The sequence below is a fragment of the Nelumbo lutea genome, chromosome 5, assembly GCF_056320005.1.
Source record: "Nelumbo lutea isolate HS-2025 chromosome 5, American lotus-T2T, whole genome shotgun sequence".
NCBI classification, from domain to species: Eukaryota; Viridiplantae; Streptophyta; class Magnoliopsida; order Proteales; family Nelumbonaceae; genus Nelumbo; species Nelumbo lutea.
The window spans coordinates 53,478,292-53,495,362 of NC_142688.1; the positions used below are offsets into that span (position 1 = coordinate 53,478,292).

The following is a 17,071-nucleotide window of genomic DNA, read 5'->3' on the forward strand; positions in this document are numbered from 1 at the left end:
CAGGAAATGACTGGAATGCCCCTGATTAGTGATGGGACACCCAGACAACTTAAAACACTAAACAAACTTAGGCCTATTAACACAGGCCCAGTACATAACAACTTAAACTCAAATAGAGGCTAATAAGAACTCTTATAAGCCGAACCATCAATACATGAAAACCTTCAACCTAACAGAGGACATATGTGTCATGTGGTCAGTTAAACCAGAATCAATAACCCAAGACGTAGAGTCAATAGGACAAGTTGCACTAAAGGCAGAGACTATACCTGATCTGGCAAGAGAAGAGGAAGCAAAAGAGTTACTCCTTAGACGGGTTAAAGCCCAGCTAAGGACCTCTATCTAATCAGCAGTGAAGCCCAAGATATCGGCTCCGGAGGAAGTAGCAACCTGCCCCATGGAAGAAGAAGCCATTGTTGGTATACTCTGTGAGCTATCACTATTGTTACTAGTGACAAGGTTCCCACTTGCCGCTTGACCCTTCTGTCCCTTCTTATCTTTTCTCAATGTAGCTGGCTTCAGGTGAGGATACAGGACCCAACACTTTCCTTTTACATGTCATTAACCTCCACAATGAGCGCACTTAAGATGCCTTTTGTCTGGATATTTGTTGCCCTTTTGATTTGTAGAAATCAGGGCTGAATATTCTATAGATTGTTCCACTGGTTGCTTCTGAGTGTCAACTTGCATCTCCTTTCTCCTGACCTCTTCATTCCTTACCAGATAATAAACATGATGTAACTCGGGCATTTCATCTCTTCCAAGAATTTGTGACCTTATGCCCTCATACACTGGGTCTAGGCCAACCAAGAACTTAAAGGCTCTGCTCTCTTCAATCTACTTATCATGTCTCTCCTTGTCCCTGGCATTCTCCCAATCCAGAATCAAGTGGTGATCAAGCTCTTCCCACAGTCCTTCCAGAGTTGCAAAATATGTTGCAACTATCATATCTCCTTGCCTTAAAGCAACAATGTCTTGGCTGCTGTGGGAAAGTGTTGAACAGTCCTGGCAACTCGAGGAGTCATAGAAGCAAGCAGCCAGGTCATAACTGTGGCATTCTCCTTGCGCCACACTGCATACTCCACACTGCCAACTTCGGGTTCCTTCTTCCCATCTAAATACCCTGTGAGTTCACGGGAAGTAATAAAAAGCATTGCAGAAACGGACCACTCCCTGAAGTTGTATTCATCCAGCAACACACTTGTAATCTGCTAGCTGTACAGATTCGGGTTCTCCAGATTTGAAGACCTCCCACCAGATCTGTTATCCCTAGAAGAGACCTCTCCGGATATTAAAGACATTTTGGATGCAGACTTTGTGTAGATAACACTGTTTCAGACTAGCCGAAGTGGTCACAGTCCTGAAGTGGACTAATTACAGCACCAAGAAGAATTCTGTGAGCAAGTAACCGACCTGAAACTGAGAGCTCTCCACCACTGCACTATGCAGACTTCACTTGGGCTTCGACTTCTGCAACTGTAGAGAGTGCTCACCCCTACGATCAATACTAGGGCTGTTGAAATCAGTCCTCAACCTAGGTCTGTCCTATACAGACCTCTCTTAGCAGCCGAATGGCTACTAACTACTAGAAGCAGTCTAGTAGGGCATCAACTTCTGGGTCTTACCTCCCTTGTGCCCTACAACCAAGAGAAACCCTAGGTTCGAACCCTGTTCTGTTCTACGGCAACCCTAGGGTTTTTCTGCAGCAACCAAGAAAGAAAAAGGAGAGAAAGCAAGCAAGAGAAAAGAGTTGGCGTCGGCTGTAACCAGAAGATCGCTCAATGCTCTGATACCATGTTTGTTGAAAGATTGTAGCTGAAGTAGTAGAAGAGAAGTGAAGGCAAACAAGTGCTGAGAATGTCGAATTGTGTAACCCAGTCGACAGTACTATTATTTATAGTAGATTACAATACAGTGTTACATGAAATGTCTGGAATGCCCTTGATTAGTGATGGGACACCCAGACTGCTTAAAACACTAAACAGACTTAGGCCCAATAACAAAGGCCCAGTACCTAACAGCTTAAAACCCAATACAAACTAACATGTACACTTATCAGCCGAACCAAAAATACATAAAAACAGTCAACTTAACAATAGGGTACCATCAATGTTCCTAGCACCATGAATCCACACTTAATGAGCCTATTATTTGGAAGCAAAGATGAAGAGGAAGCTCCACCCTGGCAAGCGGCATACACTTACTGATTTCCAGCTGCCACTTCTCCCTTGCCTACTACTAGATAACCAACCATGACACAACCACCATTCCCACCAGGGCAGGATTTAAGTTCCACTTTTCCATTCACTTCCCTTGCAACACTGCCTTCCAGGGACCAAGTATTCCCTTTAACCTTGTTAATAAAGTGTGTTCCATTGGCTTACTGTTCCATGGCCCTTTACCCACTGTTCTCCAGAGCTGTTTTCTTTTTTCCATTTGATTTTTGTCTTTCTATCATTTCCCTTGCCTCTCTAAAGTCTGTTACGATGTAACCACCTCCAAACACCCGCTCACCATCCAATCTTCCTCCTCCCACCTTCGAAGTTCAAACATGTCACCACCTCCTTATTAATTCTTCCTTCTTACTTTAATTTCTTTGAATTCTAGGTTTCTGTTCATTATTGTAATTCTTACTTATAAAAAACAGTCATGATAAGAATACCTCCAATAAGTAATTTATATCCCAATATTATTACTCAAAACACATGGCAAAGTGTGTCATAATTGCAAGTGTTACAAACAATCTAACAAAAACACATAAAAAAAAAATATATATATATATATATATATATGTATTTCCACCTTCAATCAATAGCAAAACTTATAAACATATCTAAATGATCTTCATTGAGATAGGAAACCTGAGAAATTTTTGGGAGATCAACAAGTCCAATGTCTGCCAACAAGTTTCCAAACTGTATGCGCATGTCCCTAAAAATCAGCAAAGACAACAAAGATAACAAAAAAATTTAACAAGTAAAATGTATTAACCAGTAAAGTAAATAAAATACAACATTTTGATCAGAATATTCATTGTAAGCTAAGGGACATTTATTGAGCATTGAAGTGGATAAATCAAGAAATGGCATCAACTTGTGTCAGAGGAAGCTTGTTCTTGATTTACTTGAAGAGACAAGGTTGTTTGGTGTAAAATCAACAATATCCAATGGATCCTAAGACTTTGTGATGTTCAAGATGAATTATTTGATGATCTAGGGAGGTATTGGAGACTTGTTGGAAAAATAAATTACTTAATAATCATGGCCAGATAATTCATTTTTAGTTAGTGTGGTATATGTCAGTCTATGTAAAATCCTTGCATTGTATATTGAGATGCTTTAGGATTATGCATTATGTAAAGGTGCTCCAGTCCTTTTTGGCATGCCCCTAGCCCTTCTACCCCTTCAACTTGCAAAAGATTGCTTCTTCTTATGGGTGTTGTAGATGGTCTTCATAGCATGTGACTAAACCATCTTAGTCAATTCTCTCATTTTTTCACCTATTGGAGCTACTCCTAGGTTCCTTCAAATAACTTCTTTTTTGAACCTATCCTTTCTAGTTTTTCCACTCAATTATCCCATCATACGCATTTTTTGCCAACTCATATTTTGGACATGTTTCTTGATTGTGCAACACTCTTCTCCATATTCAACTGTCACTTTTTGAGAGAGAAATTCTTGGCGATGTCGTTTCTACTTTTCATAATCTGAAAACCAGTGAGCTGATACAGAATTATATTTGGGACATGTATATCAATTAATAACAGAAAGTTGTAATCATTCAACAAAGCTATTTAGCTACCTACTGGCCAAATAAATAGGTAGAGAGAAGAGAGTCCAAGGCAATCCTTGTCAGCTACCATCATTCCGAAGCAGAAAAAGAAAACTTTACAGATCATATCCCAGCCCAGGTTTGCACCATTGAAGACTTTCTGTAGTTGCTCCTTCTTTAGTTAAAGTACCAGCCAAAACATAAGTAGACCATGCAACCACTTGAACAAGCTGTTCAATTGATTGCCCAATGTTGAGCTTGTCCCACTAATGGCCTACAAACCCAAGGAATGTCCTTAGCAGATTGTATCCAAGCAAAAACTGTCCGACAGTCTCCCACCACATTTATATCCTTAAACCCTGTTAGACAGTTTTGTATGCCGTTAGCTCCAATCAGTTTTGATGTACTTTTGATATTTAATGTAAATAAATAAAGTACGTGTTTGATTCATGTTGTGTGGTATGCTTCTGTGTAAGACCCCAAAATTGGACACTTAATGAGACTTGTGTTAGTTTTAAATGTTCACAGCCGTTGGATAAGTCTGGGGAGACTTATCCTGCCAAGGCCGACATTTGTGTGCTGCCAACTATTGGGGTGGCCTGTCTCAACCGCCAGGGTGAGACCCAAGGCACACGCAGTGTAGGATTACTTGAACCCTTGAACCGGACCAGATTTCTAGTATTGCCCTGGACCTTAGAGATTGATGGGCAAAACTGGAAAGTTACACTTGATCCCTAGACCCGATTATGGTACTGCACTAGGTGTCGGATTGGGCTGTCTTTGATATGCCAATCAGTGAGATCCTTAGCGGGGGTCAAAACCTGGGTATGTTGGGACAGTCCGAGAATTCATCTGAGTGGGTGATCATAGTGACAGGATCAGCCCCTTTGTCGGACAAAGGTAATGATCGGGGATGCACTCTCTCTGATGGAAACCGAACTACCGGCAGTTGATTTCAATTGTTGGAATTCTGTTTTGCAAAATTTATATATATGATATATACTTATATACGGTTTCAAAATGTTTGCAAATGGTTTTAATTCCCGGGATCCATGTGAGTAGAGAGTGCAACACTGTTCCTTGCAGCCGAGGGAGAGGTCCTCTCTTATCGAGCAGTGCTTGATCATTATGGGCTGAGAGGTTATGTAAGGCCATTTAGGATAATACCTAATGGGCTAATCTTGCATCTGCCCACAGTCCCTGGGTTTTTATAAGATGGCTTAGCCCAGGGACCACTTAGTGTAAGTGTTGGGCCCATAGGGTCCATGTGATGGGCTCAGGGGGTTCACTAGGCTTTCTAGTGAATTCGACTAGGTCTTGTAACAAAGGCTGGGCCGAACCCATGTGGCTGATGTGGAGATCAATGCTTGGGTCCCACGCTATACAAAGAAGCCCAACTGGGCAACAATTTGGAAACTTATTGAGCACTATTTATTTATTGGGCCTAAAAGCCCATTTCGAACTAGGCTGATATGATCACCCACTTAAGGGGGCAAATCTGCAGATAGGATTAAGATTAACCTCCTGATGAGATCAAGAATGGGCTGATCTAATCTGCAGATATGATTAAGATTATCCCCTATCCAAATACAGATTTGGATTGGGATAACTCCTAATAGGATTAGGAGGTTTCTTAATCACTAAGAAAGGAGAAAACTGCATTCACATCACTCTCAGCCTTAGGGATCTCCTCCAGCCCCCACCACCTTGCTGCATAGTTCGAACTCCATTGAAGGGAAAATCAAGAAATTTGTTCTTGATATCAGTCTTTGCTGAAAGGCTGATTTGGTTCGGTGCTCTAAGCCTCCAACAAGTTCTTGTGAAGAGTTCGGTACGTGAGAAGTACACTGTTGATTCTGCCCCACCATCGCTGTGTCATCTTCAACGGGAACAGATCTTGGATCTTTCTTTGGGCGTGAACACCAACGTTGGGAGATTTTGATTCTCCATATCAGGTATAACCCTTCCCCTGATCTTTGGTTTAGATCTGGTCTGGTTTGGTTCGAGTAGATCCTTGAATATTTGATTCTAAAATAAGGGAATGTGATTCCTAGCTGGAAGAAAGGTAAGAAATTTTCAAAATTCGCCCATCCATTCCACAACCTTTTTGGCATCCATACGATGGATCCTACCATTCTTTCAGACCCTTGCATAGAGATTAACTTTAGACCTTGAACAAGTGCTAGGATTTCAACTTTTAGGGTGATCCCCTGCCCAATTGGACCTGGGAAATTGAGGCAGATATTGCTCGTGCTACCTCTTACTACCCCTCTAGTTGCTCAGTCCCGTGGGTCACCCAGGTTGCACCCATTGAAATCAAATTTTAATCATCCTGTTTGAATATAGCATCTTGTTATTTCTTCTCTAAAAAAAGGATAGTCTGCTACAATCTATCATACTCTCAACAAGTCAGACAAAGTGATATAATATCTTTTGCCTCTGTAGAACATGATATAATATCCCAATGCCCAATTCTTATCTTTATATTATAAGGCCTATCAAGGCACCCACCTCCAACCCCTTATCCTCAAAAATTCAGGCATTTGTCTCCCCCACAATCCTTATAATATTGCTTCCTATGTACAGTGCTATAATATCTTTTGCCTCTGTAGAACATGTATAAGTAATGGCAGAGAAAAGCTCCAAAATTGATGAACGGGAGTCCATCTACACCCCAAGAGAAGAGAAAATGGTTCCATATCTGAGCAGCACATTGGAAAGTCACAAGAAGATGAGTAGTGTCTTCACAACCCTTGAGGCAGAGAACACATACATGAGGTCGGCTACAGCCTATGCCAGGATTTCTGTTTCTTCTGGAGCCTTATCACATGTATTGACAAGTAAATATTATGGCAGAGAAAAGCTCCAAAATGGACAAAGAGGAGTCCATCTACCTCCCAAGAGAACACATACATGAGGTCGGCTACAGCCTATGCCAGGATTTCTGTTTCTTCTGGAGCCTTATCACATGTATTGACAAGTAAATATTATGGCAGAGAAAAGCTCCAAAATGGACAAAGAGGAGTCCATCTACCTCCCAAGAGAAGAAAAATTATTCCATACCTGAGCTGCACATTGGAAAGTCACAAGAAGATGAGTAGTGTCTTCACCACTCTCAAGAAAGAGAACACATACAAGAGATCATCTACACTAGGATTTTTGTTTCTTCTGGAGTCTTATCACTTGTATTGAAAAGCATATTAGCTGCCTCTCAACAAGTTGAAAACAACCCTCTTGAAGTATAGAACTTCTTGAGATTAGATGCAAAACCAGAGTTAGAGAGTGAGAGGTTCGAACTAAACCTCCCTTTTGAAGGGATAGGAAATCCATCATATGGACGCCCAAGATTGTGGAATAAAGGGGGCAAATTTCAAAAATTTTTCTTTCCCTTCAACTGGGAATCGACTTCCCTATTTAGAAAATCATATTTTCAAGGATCATTCTTGAACCATAAACTGAACCAGATCTGAACCAAAAAGGAGGAGAGAGATAATACTTGATACAAAGAAATAATATCTCTCAATGGAGGTGTTCACGCCCAAGGTAGAAACCAAAATCTGCTCCCACTGAAGATGGCGCAGTGCAAGGTGGAGCAGAATCAACAGTGTCCTTCCTAAGAACTTGATTCTTCCCAAGAATCACCTGGACGGCTTGTGAATACAACTCCTACCAATCTTTTCTCCAAAAGATTGGAATCAAGATCCAATCTTGATTTGTCCCAAGGAATGGAGATCGAACTGCTATAGGCGGCGGCTGCAGGAAGGAGGCGGCTAGAGAGAATTTGCAAGGTGCAGAATTCTCTCCTCTGTGATCTCAGCTCTCAAGACAAGGCTTGAGTCTGTTGGATGTTGTGTCTAAAGGCTACCGGCCCCTCCTCCTTTTATAGACTTAAAGGGATCAACTCCTAATCCCATTAGGAGCTGATAACCCAAATCATATCTGGATTAGAAGTCCCTTTAAGATAAGGGATAATCCTTATCTTATCTGCAGATTAGATCAGCCAGTTCCTAATCTAATTAGGAAGTTTCCAAATCTAAATCTCATTTAGATCTTGGACTCTCTGAGTGGATAGGGTGTGGGCCCAATCCTATCAGCTGATCTTATCTCAGAATTCGCCCCTTAAAGACTAATCAAATTAGCCCAGTTCGAAATGGGCTTAAGGCCCATTTAGGGTTATGTATTCATTAAGCCTTCCAAACTGCTGCCCAATTGGGCTTCCTTGTATGGCGTGGGACCCAAACATTGATCTACACATCAGCCACATGGGTTCAGCCCAGCCTTTGTAACAAGGCCTGGCCGAATACACTGTTATAGACAGTGCACCCCCTGAAACCCATCAGATGGGCTCTATGGGCCCAACACTTACCCTAAGTGGTCCCTGGGCCAAGCCACCTTGTAACACCCAGGGACTGTGGGCAGATGCAAGATTAGCCCATCAGGCATTATCCTCAATGGCCTTACACTTAACCTCTCAGCCCATAATGATCATACACTGCTCGACAAGAGAGGACCTCTCCCTCAGCTGCAAGGAACAGTGTTGCACTCTCTCAAATATGGATCCCGGGAATTAAAACCTTTTGCAAACATTTCAAAACCATAATATATATACTTTTATATCTAATATAAAATATATTTTGCAAAACAAATCTCAACGATTGAAATCGGCTGCTGATAGTCTTGGTTTCCATCAGTGAGAGTGCATCCCCGATCATTACCTTTGTCCGACAAAGGGGTTGATCCTGTCACTATGATCACCCACTCAAGTGAATTCTCAGACTGTCCCAACATACCCAGGTTTTGACCCCCGCTAAGGATCTCATTGATTGGTACATTAAAGACAGCCCAATCCGATACCTAGTGCAGCATCATAATCGAGTCTAGGGGTCGGGTGTAACTTTCCAGTTTTGCCCATCAATCTCCAAGGTCCAGGGCAATACTGGAAATCTGGTCCAGTTCAAAGATTCAATTAATCCCACACTGTATGTGCCTAGGGTCTCACCCTGGCAGCTGAGACAAGCCACCCCAACCGACTTGGTGGCACCACAGTGTCAGCCTTGTCAGGATAGGTCTCCCCAGACCGACCCACTGGCTATAAACATTCTAAACTAACACGAGTCTCATTAAGTGTCCAGTTTAAGGGTATTACACAGAAACATACCAAGGGAACATGAATCAAATATGCACTTTTATTCATTTACAATAAATTCATAAAGTACATCATTTTGATTGAAGCTAAGGGCATACAAAACTGTCTAACACCTTTAACACTCTAAAACATTTTATTAAGTTAATCTTTGAATTATTAAAGAGAGGCCCTTGGGTGGGCAAGAAATTACAAAAACAGAGTATATAAGAGTATGGGCCCAGAATAAGGCCCATTATAGAGGAAAACATAAACATAACATAGAATGACAGCCTATGGGCCATTCGGCCCATCTCCTCTACACTCCCCCTCAAGCTGAGCATAGATGTTAATCATGCCCAGCTTGCTAGTGTCATGTTGAAGCCTTGCCTTGGACATACCCTTGGTGAGAAAATCTGCCAATTGTCCTTCCGAAGTAATGAATGGAAGACACACTTCACCGGAAGAGACTCTTTCTCGAATAAAGTGTCTATCAACCTCAATATGTTTGGTTCTATCATGTTGTACTGGGTTGTGAGCAATGTTGATGGTAGCCTGATTATCACAGTACAACATCATGGGTTTGTCATGATCAATCCCAAGTTCTTCCATTAAGGACCATAGCCACAACAATTCAGAGACTCCATGTGTCATGGCTCTATACTCTGCTTCGGCAGAGGATCGGGCCACAACTGATTGTTTCTTACTCCTCCAAGAGACAACATTACCAGCCACCAGGCTGCAATACCATGAAGTAGATCTTCTATCATCAATATTTCCAGCCCAATCAGCATTAGTATAGGCTTCAAGTTTCAGATGACCATGCTTGGTAAATAGAATTCCTTTTCCTGGAGAGCCTTTCAGATAGCACAAAATTCGTTTTGCTGCTGCCATATGAGTATCTCTAGGAGCATGCATGAACTAGCTAATACAACTGACAGCATACGCAATATCTGGCCGAGTCATGCACAGGTACAGGAGCTTCCCAAGAAGTCTCTAAAAGACCCCTTTGTCTTCCAACAATGTTCCATTCAAAGCTGAAAGTTTGTGACTCATATCAATGGGAGTTGCAGCTGGTCTAGCACCCATTTTTCCAGTTTCAGACAACAAATCAATGACATATTTCCTCTGGGAAATAAGAATCCCATCCTTGGATCTAGCAACTTCTATGCCAAGTATCTCAACTCCCCCAGATCCTTAATCTCAAATTCTGTACGGAGGAAAGACTTAAGGGCCCGAATGCCTAAGGCATCATCACCAGTCACTATAATGTCTTCAACATACACAATGACATACACTGCTAGAGATCCACTTTTCTTCACAAAGAGAGTATGATCTGACTATGTCTGAACATAACCGAATTTAACAAGTGCAGCTCTAAATTTCTCAAACCAGGCTCTAGGAGACTATTTGAGGCCATAAAGTGATTTCTTCAATTTGCATACCTTTCCTTGCATATCTTTCCCATACATTCCTGGAGGGAGACACATGAATATCTCCTCATGTAAGTCACCACTCAGAAATGCATTCTTTACATCCAACTGATAAAGGGGCCAATCAAAGTGAGCTACCAGAGATAAGAGAACCCTCACAAATGTCATCTTGGCAACAGGGGCAAAGGTCTCTAGGTGTCAATCCCATATGTCTGTGTGTAGCCTTTTGCAACAAGTCTGGCCTTGTACCTCTTAATAGTCCCATTAGCCCTATATTTATTGGTAAAGACCCACTTGCACCCAACTGGATCCTTCCCTTCAGGCAAATCCACCACCTCCCAAGTATCATTTTTGTGTAGAGCATCCATTTCAGACTTCATGGCATTCCTCCATTCTGGAATCCCAAGAGCTTTTGACACAGACCTAGGAATGGGGTTAGAAGCAACTGAAGAGAGGTAGGCAAAGTATGAAGGAGAAAGTTGATCATAAGAAAGGTGTTTGGAAATGCAGTGTGCAGTGCACTTCCGCCTTCCTTTCCTAATAGCAATGAGGACATCAAGATCTGGGAAAGATGGTTCCAAAGAGGCTGAAGCAATACCTGTTATCTCATCTATGATTGGGAATGTATGAGTCTCATCTGTTGTAAGGGAAACAACTTGCTCATTCTTGGATCTTTGCCTTTGATACACTTTGGGATTATGGATAGGATGAGGACGTAAAGAAATAGGGGCACTAGGCAAGAGGAATGAAGTGGCTGATCCTCCTTTGATTCATTTGGTGAGGATACAGGCTTGTCAAGTAACTCAACTGGGACAGGAAGAGGAAGAGCAAATACTTGTGACAGACTCTCCCCCTATTGACAATGTCCTTCCTGAGAGGAACTATAAAAAGGAGAAAGCTCATCAGAGGTAACATCCATAGAGACATGTCGAGTGCCAGTCTTTGGATCAAAACAACAATAACCCTTTTGTGTGGGGGAGTAACCAAGGAAGAGATCCTTGTAGGCTTTTGGTTCAAACTTATGTCTCTGGGCACTTGGAATGTGAACATAACGGGTACAACCAAACACACGAAGAGGAATCGGGAAGAGATCATTGTCTGGATGAAGAAGACTGAAGAAGGATTTAAACTCTAAAACCCTGGATGGCATACGTTTTATGAGATAGGTAGCAGTAAGAACAACATCACCCCAAAATCTTGTGGGAACATGTAAAGCAAACAAAAGGCTCCTTGCAACTTCAACAATATGTTTATTTTTCCTTTCAGCAACTCCATTTTGTTCAGGGGTTCTAACACAAGAGCTTTGGTGAATAACCCCCATGTCAGAGAGATATAAGGATAAACTCTTCTCAAAATACTTTTTTGCATTGTCAGATCTGAAAACCTTAATTCTGGTATCAAATTGAGTTAAAACAAGCTCATGAAATTGCCTCACAAGTCTTGGGACTTCATCACGGGATTTCATTAGGCATATCCAAGTGAATCTAGAAAAGTCATCAATAAACAAGATGAAATATCTGTAGCCCCCCCATAGAAGATAAGTGGTAAGGCCCCCACATATCAAAGTGCATAATATGAAAAGGAAAAGAAGATCTTTTATTGCTCACAGGGTAATAGTTTCTACAATGCTTTGACAACTGACATGACTCACAATTGAGACTGGACACACTGACTCCTGTAGAGGAGATGGGCCAAATGGCCCATAGGCTGTCAGTTTATGTTATGTTTATGTTTTCCTCCGTAATGGGCCTTATTCTGGGCCCATACTCTTATATACTCTGTTTTTGTAATTTCTTGCCCACCCAAGGGCCTCTCTGTAATAATTCAAAGATTAACTTAATAAAATGTTTTAGAGTGTTAGAGGGAGGTTTAGTTCGAACCTCTCGCTCTCTAACTCTCATTGCCACCAACTCTCTCTCTCTCTCATCTTCTTAATCTTCTCTTGTTTGTTTTCTGGTTTTGCATCTAATCTCAAGCAGTTCTATACTTAAAGAGGGTTGTTTTCAACTTGGTATCAGAGCAGGCCAGAGCTTGGCATGACCCTCATCTGGTTCTAGTCCAGCCGACTGCATGAGGATGTTCTAGGGTTGGAAGTTTAAAGTCATTCGCCTGGTTCTTGGAGATCATTGGAGGATGCCCAAGTCTCTACCCACTTGGAGAATAGTTCGGTGACCAGGAAGAATCAGAGAGAAAGGTATTCAGCCTGATTTGAAGCTCAAATCAGAGATTCACATACTGTAAGTTACCGCAGTTATTGTTGGGTTATTTTCTTTGCTTGGGAGGGCTGTTAAAGCACTCGAAACCCCACTCCATTCTTCCCTACTGTTCGGTTGTTGCTGGACTGATTCAACTCAGAGATTTCTGGGTTATTTTGGGGAGCAGTTCGGCTGTTGTTGGATTGTCAAGTTGCTGAAACTGGTTTGGACTCAGTGGTGTTAGTCTCTAAATCATCCCAGCCTTTTCTTGGACTCAGAGTGGAAAGGTTGGTCATGTGATCAGAAGCACCTGAGTCTATGATCCAAGGGGTCTTAGGATTACCTGAGGTGGATGCATGGTTAGCAAAAGCTCTTATACCTGAGTGAGCAAATGCGATGGTGGCTGAATTTCCATAAGGGTTGGATGATGAAGTTGCACCTTCAAGATGGCTGATCATCTTTCCAAACTTCTCATACTCAGCTTTCATGGCTGCCAACTGTGCACAGGCAGACTCAACTTCTGTATCTGTACCCATGGCTGCATTTGCACTCCCTGTCTTTCTACTATCATTTTTCTTCTGGAACCGAACAGGGACAAGACTGGGATGCAATTTCCAACACTTGTCCTTGGTGTGTTTTGGCTTCTTGCAATATTCACAGACCACCTCATTTCCTGTGCCACCGGGAGCGCCTATAACCCTTTTGGGTTTCCCCCATATTTGCAAAATGATCATTGATGCCAACTCCTTGAACCTGTACTTGTCTTCTACTCTCTTCACTGTTGACCAAAGCATATGCTTGCGACAATGAAACACTTTCCTTGGACAAAATGTTCTGCTTTGTGATATCATATTCAGGATTCAGCCCAGTTAGGAACTCAAAGACCCTGTTCCTTTCAACTAATTTCCTGTATGTTTCAGCATCATTGGGGGTATCCCATGTTACAACCTCTATCAGATCAATCTCTTGCCATAAAGATTTCAGGGTTGAGAAGTATGCCGCAAGGGATTTCTCCCCCTGTCTTAGATTCTTCACATCACTCCTCAGTTTATAGGCTCTGGCAACATTCGAATTCTGGGAGTAGGTTTCTGCAACACTATCCCAAATTTTCTTAACTGAGTTCATCCAAAGATAGTGTTGACTAATCCGTGGCTGCATTGAATTCACAAGCCACCCAATCACTGTGTAGTTCTCTTGCATCCATCTCTCACAAAATGGATCGTCCTCTGGGGGAGCTTTCTTGCTCCTAGAAACAAACCCCCATTTTCCTCTGCTACAAATATGGATTTCCACTAATTGTGACCATGCCAAGTAGTTGGTCCAATCAAGTTTAACTGTAGTTACAGCCAACATAGAATCGACTGGGGTTCCCAAAGTCTGTCCATATTCAACAGCACTCTTGCTTTCAAGGTCTGAGAAGTCCATCATGAAAAAGTTCCAATTAGCGTTTTAATAAGTTTCTCAAAGTGTAGGGATTCTTTATGAACTTGGTTTGAGCTGAATCGGCAATACCACACAACTCACAAAATCAGTTCAGTCTTGACAACCGTGACAGCCAAGCTCGGTCACAGCTCTTTCTAGAAGAAGAAATACTATTTCAGCCTTCAAGGGGCAATCAGCAGACCTCCAAACACAAAGTATTCCAGGTCCCCAACAACCGTTGTCCCAAAGAGAAGAAATAACAGTCCACAGTCCTTAAGAGGCCTTTTAACAATCACTCTGTGTATAGTAGTTAACACCCTACTGATAACTAGTAGAAACCACTTCAATAGTATTTTGTATAGGTCCAAGAAAAGGCTGGGCTGAATTAAAGACTAATACCACCGAGTCCAAACTAGTTTCAGCAACTTGGTAGTCCAACAACAGCCGAACTGCTCCCCAAAATAACCTAGAAATCTCTTAGTTGAATCAGTCCAACAACAGTCGAATAGTAGAGCAGAATGGAGAGGGGCTTCGAGTACTTTAACAGCCCTCCCAAGCAAAGAAAATAACCCAACAATAACTGCGGTAACTTATAGTATGTGAATCTCTGATTTGAGCTTCAAATCAGGCCGAACACCTTTCTCTCTGATTCTTCCTGGTCACCGAACAATTCTCCAAGTGGGTAGAGACTTGGGCACCCTCCAATGACCTCCAAGAACCAGCCGAATGACTTTAAACTTCCAGCCCTAGAACATCCTCATGCAGTCGGCTGGACTAGAACCACATGAGGGTCACGCCAAGCTCTGGCCTGCTCTGATACCAAGTTGAAAACAGCCCTCTTGAAGTATAGAACTACTTGAGATTAAATGCGAAACCAGAAAATAAACAAGAGAAGATTAAGAAGATGAGAGAGAGAGAGAGAGCTGGCGGCAATGAGAGTTAGAGAGTGAGAGGTTCAAACTAAACCTCCCTCTAACACTCTAAAACATTTTATTAGGTTAATCTTTGAATTATTACAGAGAGGCCCTTGGGTGGGCAAGAAATTACAAAAACAGAGTATATAAGAGTATGGATCCAAACAACAACAATTTTAGAGTCTCACAAATGTGAGTATAAAGTTGATCTTATCCCAGCACAAACAACAATGACCCATACCAACAAAAAACCTCCATGCATTTACCAGTTACTTCACATCCCTTCCTTGGAACTCAATTCCAAATCCACCTGTTGATCCAAATATTAAAACTGAAATCCATATCAAAGAAATGAGAGAAGGTAGACTGAGATGGTTTAGTCACGTGCATAGACCAAAAAGGACATGGATCCAAGTAGTAAGAAATGATTGCGCTCATAATTTAACAATTGATATTGGCATTAAACAAAACAGAATGGAAAACAGGATTCATGTTCTCTTAAAAAAAGAAATCACAATAGAAACCAAAAAGGTGCCCTAAAAATTATATACAATAGTTTTCTTAAAATACCCCCTACTAAATCATCATCAACAAGCAGACTTCTCACAAGGATCTAAACAGCTCCACTCAACTTGGTATGAATAGTATTGCATGAACAGTAACAGTAAGAAACCTAGAGCAGAATGAACCGCTTATCTCGGTCCTTCAAATCACTTACATACTAGCATGAACCATGGCTCTGAGACCATGTTACCCTTCTAGGATTTCATGCAGAGTGTATTGAATGAATACCCCCACCCCTAAAGAGCATGTTTAATTGAATAGGGCAAAATCTATGTAGAATTACTTAAATTCCCCTTGTTATGTGGGCAAGTCACAAGATAGCCTATATACATCCTACTGTAATACAATGTGACTCAACAATACAATACAATAATAAAATAACAATAAAATGCAACCCTATTTACAGCATGTAACCATTTTCGGCAGAGTAAACCTATTCATATTTGATTTGTGACAAATTGTTGCTCTCAAGTAATCAAGCTGATCTTCAGTAATCTGACATTTTTTTTATTGCCATTGTCCTATTAATAAGCTTAATTAGCTCAAATTTGTTGAATACATGTTTTGGATAAACTTCAGCTGGTTTACAGCCTACTCGTCATGCAGTTGAAGTACTGAGCCTCAACTTTTCTTGCATCATTTTCTAAATTCGTATTGAATAAGGCATCTAAAGTACTTCCGTCCAACCAAATACTGCATAACCCCATGTGATATTCTTTAAGTGCAGTACAATTAGAAAAAAGTTTGTCAACCTCTAAAAGAGAATAGAAGGAAAGTCATGGTTAAATCAATAGATGACTCAATATAAAAAGAGGGAATAGTAAATTGGAAGTGGAAGTTGAATCCACCATAGGTAAACTAGATGCTTTTTTTGAAGTTTAGCATATTAAACTCAGTTGGTTATAAGATGGTCTCACAGTTCATAGTATGGAAATATCTTCAAAAAATAAGACAAACAGAAGTTAACTTGTTAGTTTATATGCATAGGAGTTCAGGGGCGAATTTAAACCTTATCATGTACATAACTGAACTGCTCAAGAAATATGAATTGCAAAAGTTTTGTGCAGCTCTTGCTCCTTTCTGCAATAATAGGTTTTATTCCATTAGCACCCATTAATTCATAGAACAAAACCATATCATACATATTTTGTACTAGTAATAGTTTACACAAAAATATTATGTTCAGTATATACATAAAAGCAATATTTCTCTCAAGAAATCAATTATCTCTAATATAAATTGTACTGTATTTTAACTTCTTGGAACTCTAATATATTATAATAAAGGAAATATTATATATTATCTCACATAATAGATTTTAGCTTTCTAACCTCAAGCAGAACCTTCGCCCATCTTTTGTATGCAACAACCATTAGCAGGTGATCAGACTGCCTCTCACCCTCATCTGAACCACTTGTACCATCTAGCCTATCTGTCAATAGTGAAACCTTTGCTCTTTCTATATTTTGTCTCTAGAATTAGGAGATTTGGCGTAAGTTTTACAATTTAAAATAAGGAATATTCAAATCTTAAGGTATTTAAGAATCTAACCTCATCTTTTGGATACACAAAAGGTGACTTATAGCTTAAAAATGCTGAAATTGAAAGGATTGGTGATAAGCAACCAAATATGGCACCATATAACATCAT

General features: G+C 40.9%; 1 protein-coding gene across 5 annotated transcripts in view; it reads right to left on the reverse strand.

The window, feature by feature from the left end:
• LOC148852445 (RNA helicase family protein) overlaps positions 1–17,071 on the reverse strand; it is a 162,873-nt gene that overhangs the window by 43,576 nt on the left and 102,226 nt on the right. For all 5 annotated transcript variants that reach the window (XR_016099758.1, XR_016099759.1, XR_016099757.1 and 2 more), the window contains 4 exons: positions 16,973–17,071; positions 16,753–16,893; positions 16,431–16,501; positions 2,862–2,931 (listed from right to left, as the gene is read on the reverse strand). Coding sequence is in view for 2 of the 5 variants with exons in the window: in XM_088947301.1 (XP_088803427.1) it covers positions 2,862–2,931; positions 16,431–16,501; positions 16,753–16,893; positions 16,973–17,071 (381 nt within the window). In the remaining 3 variants the exon portion in view is untranslated. The remainder of the gene's footprint in view (positions 1–2,861; positions 2,932–16,430; positions 16,502–16,752; positions 16,894–16,972) is intronic.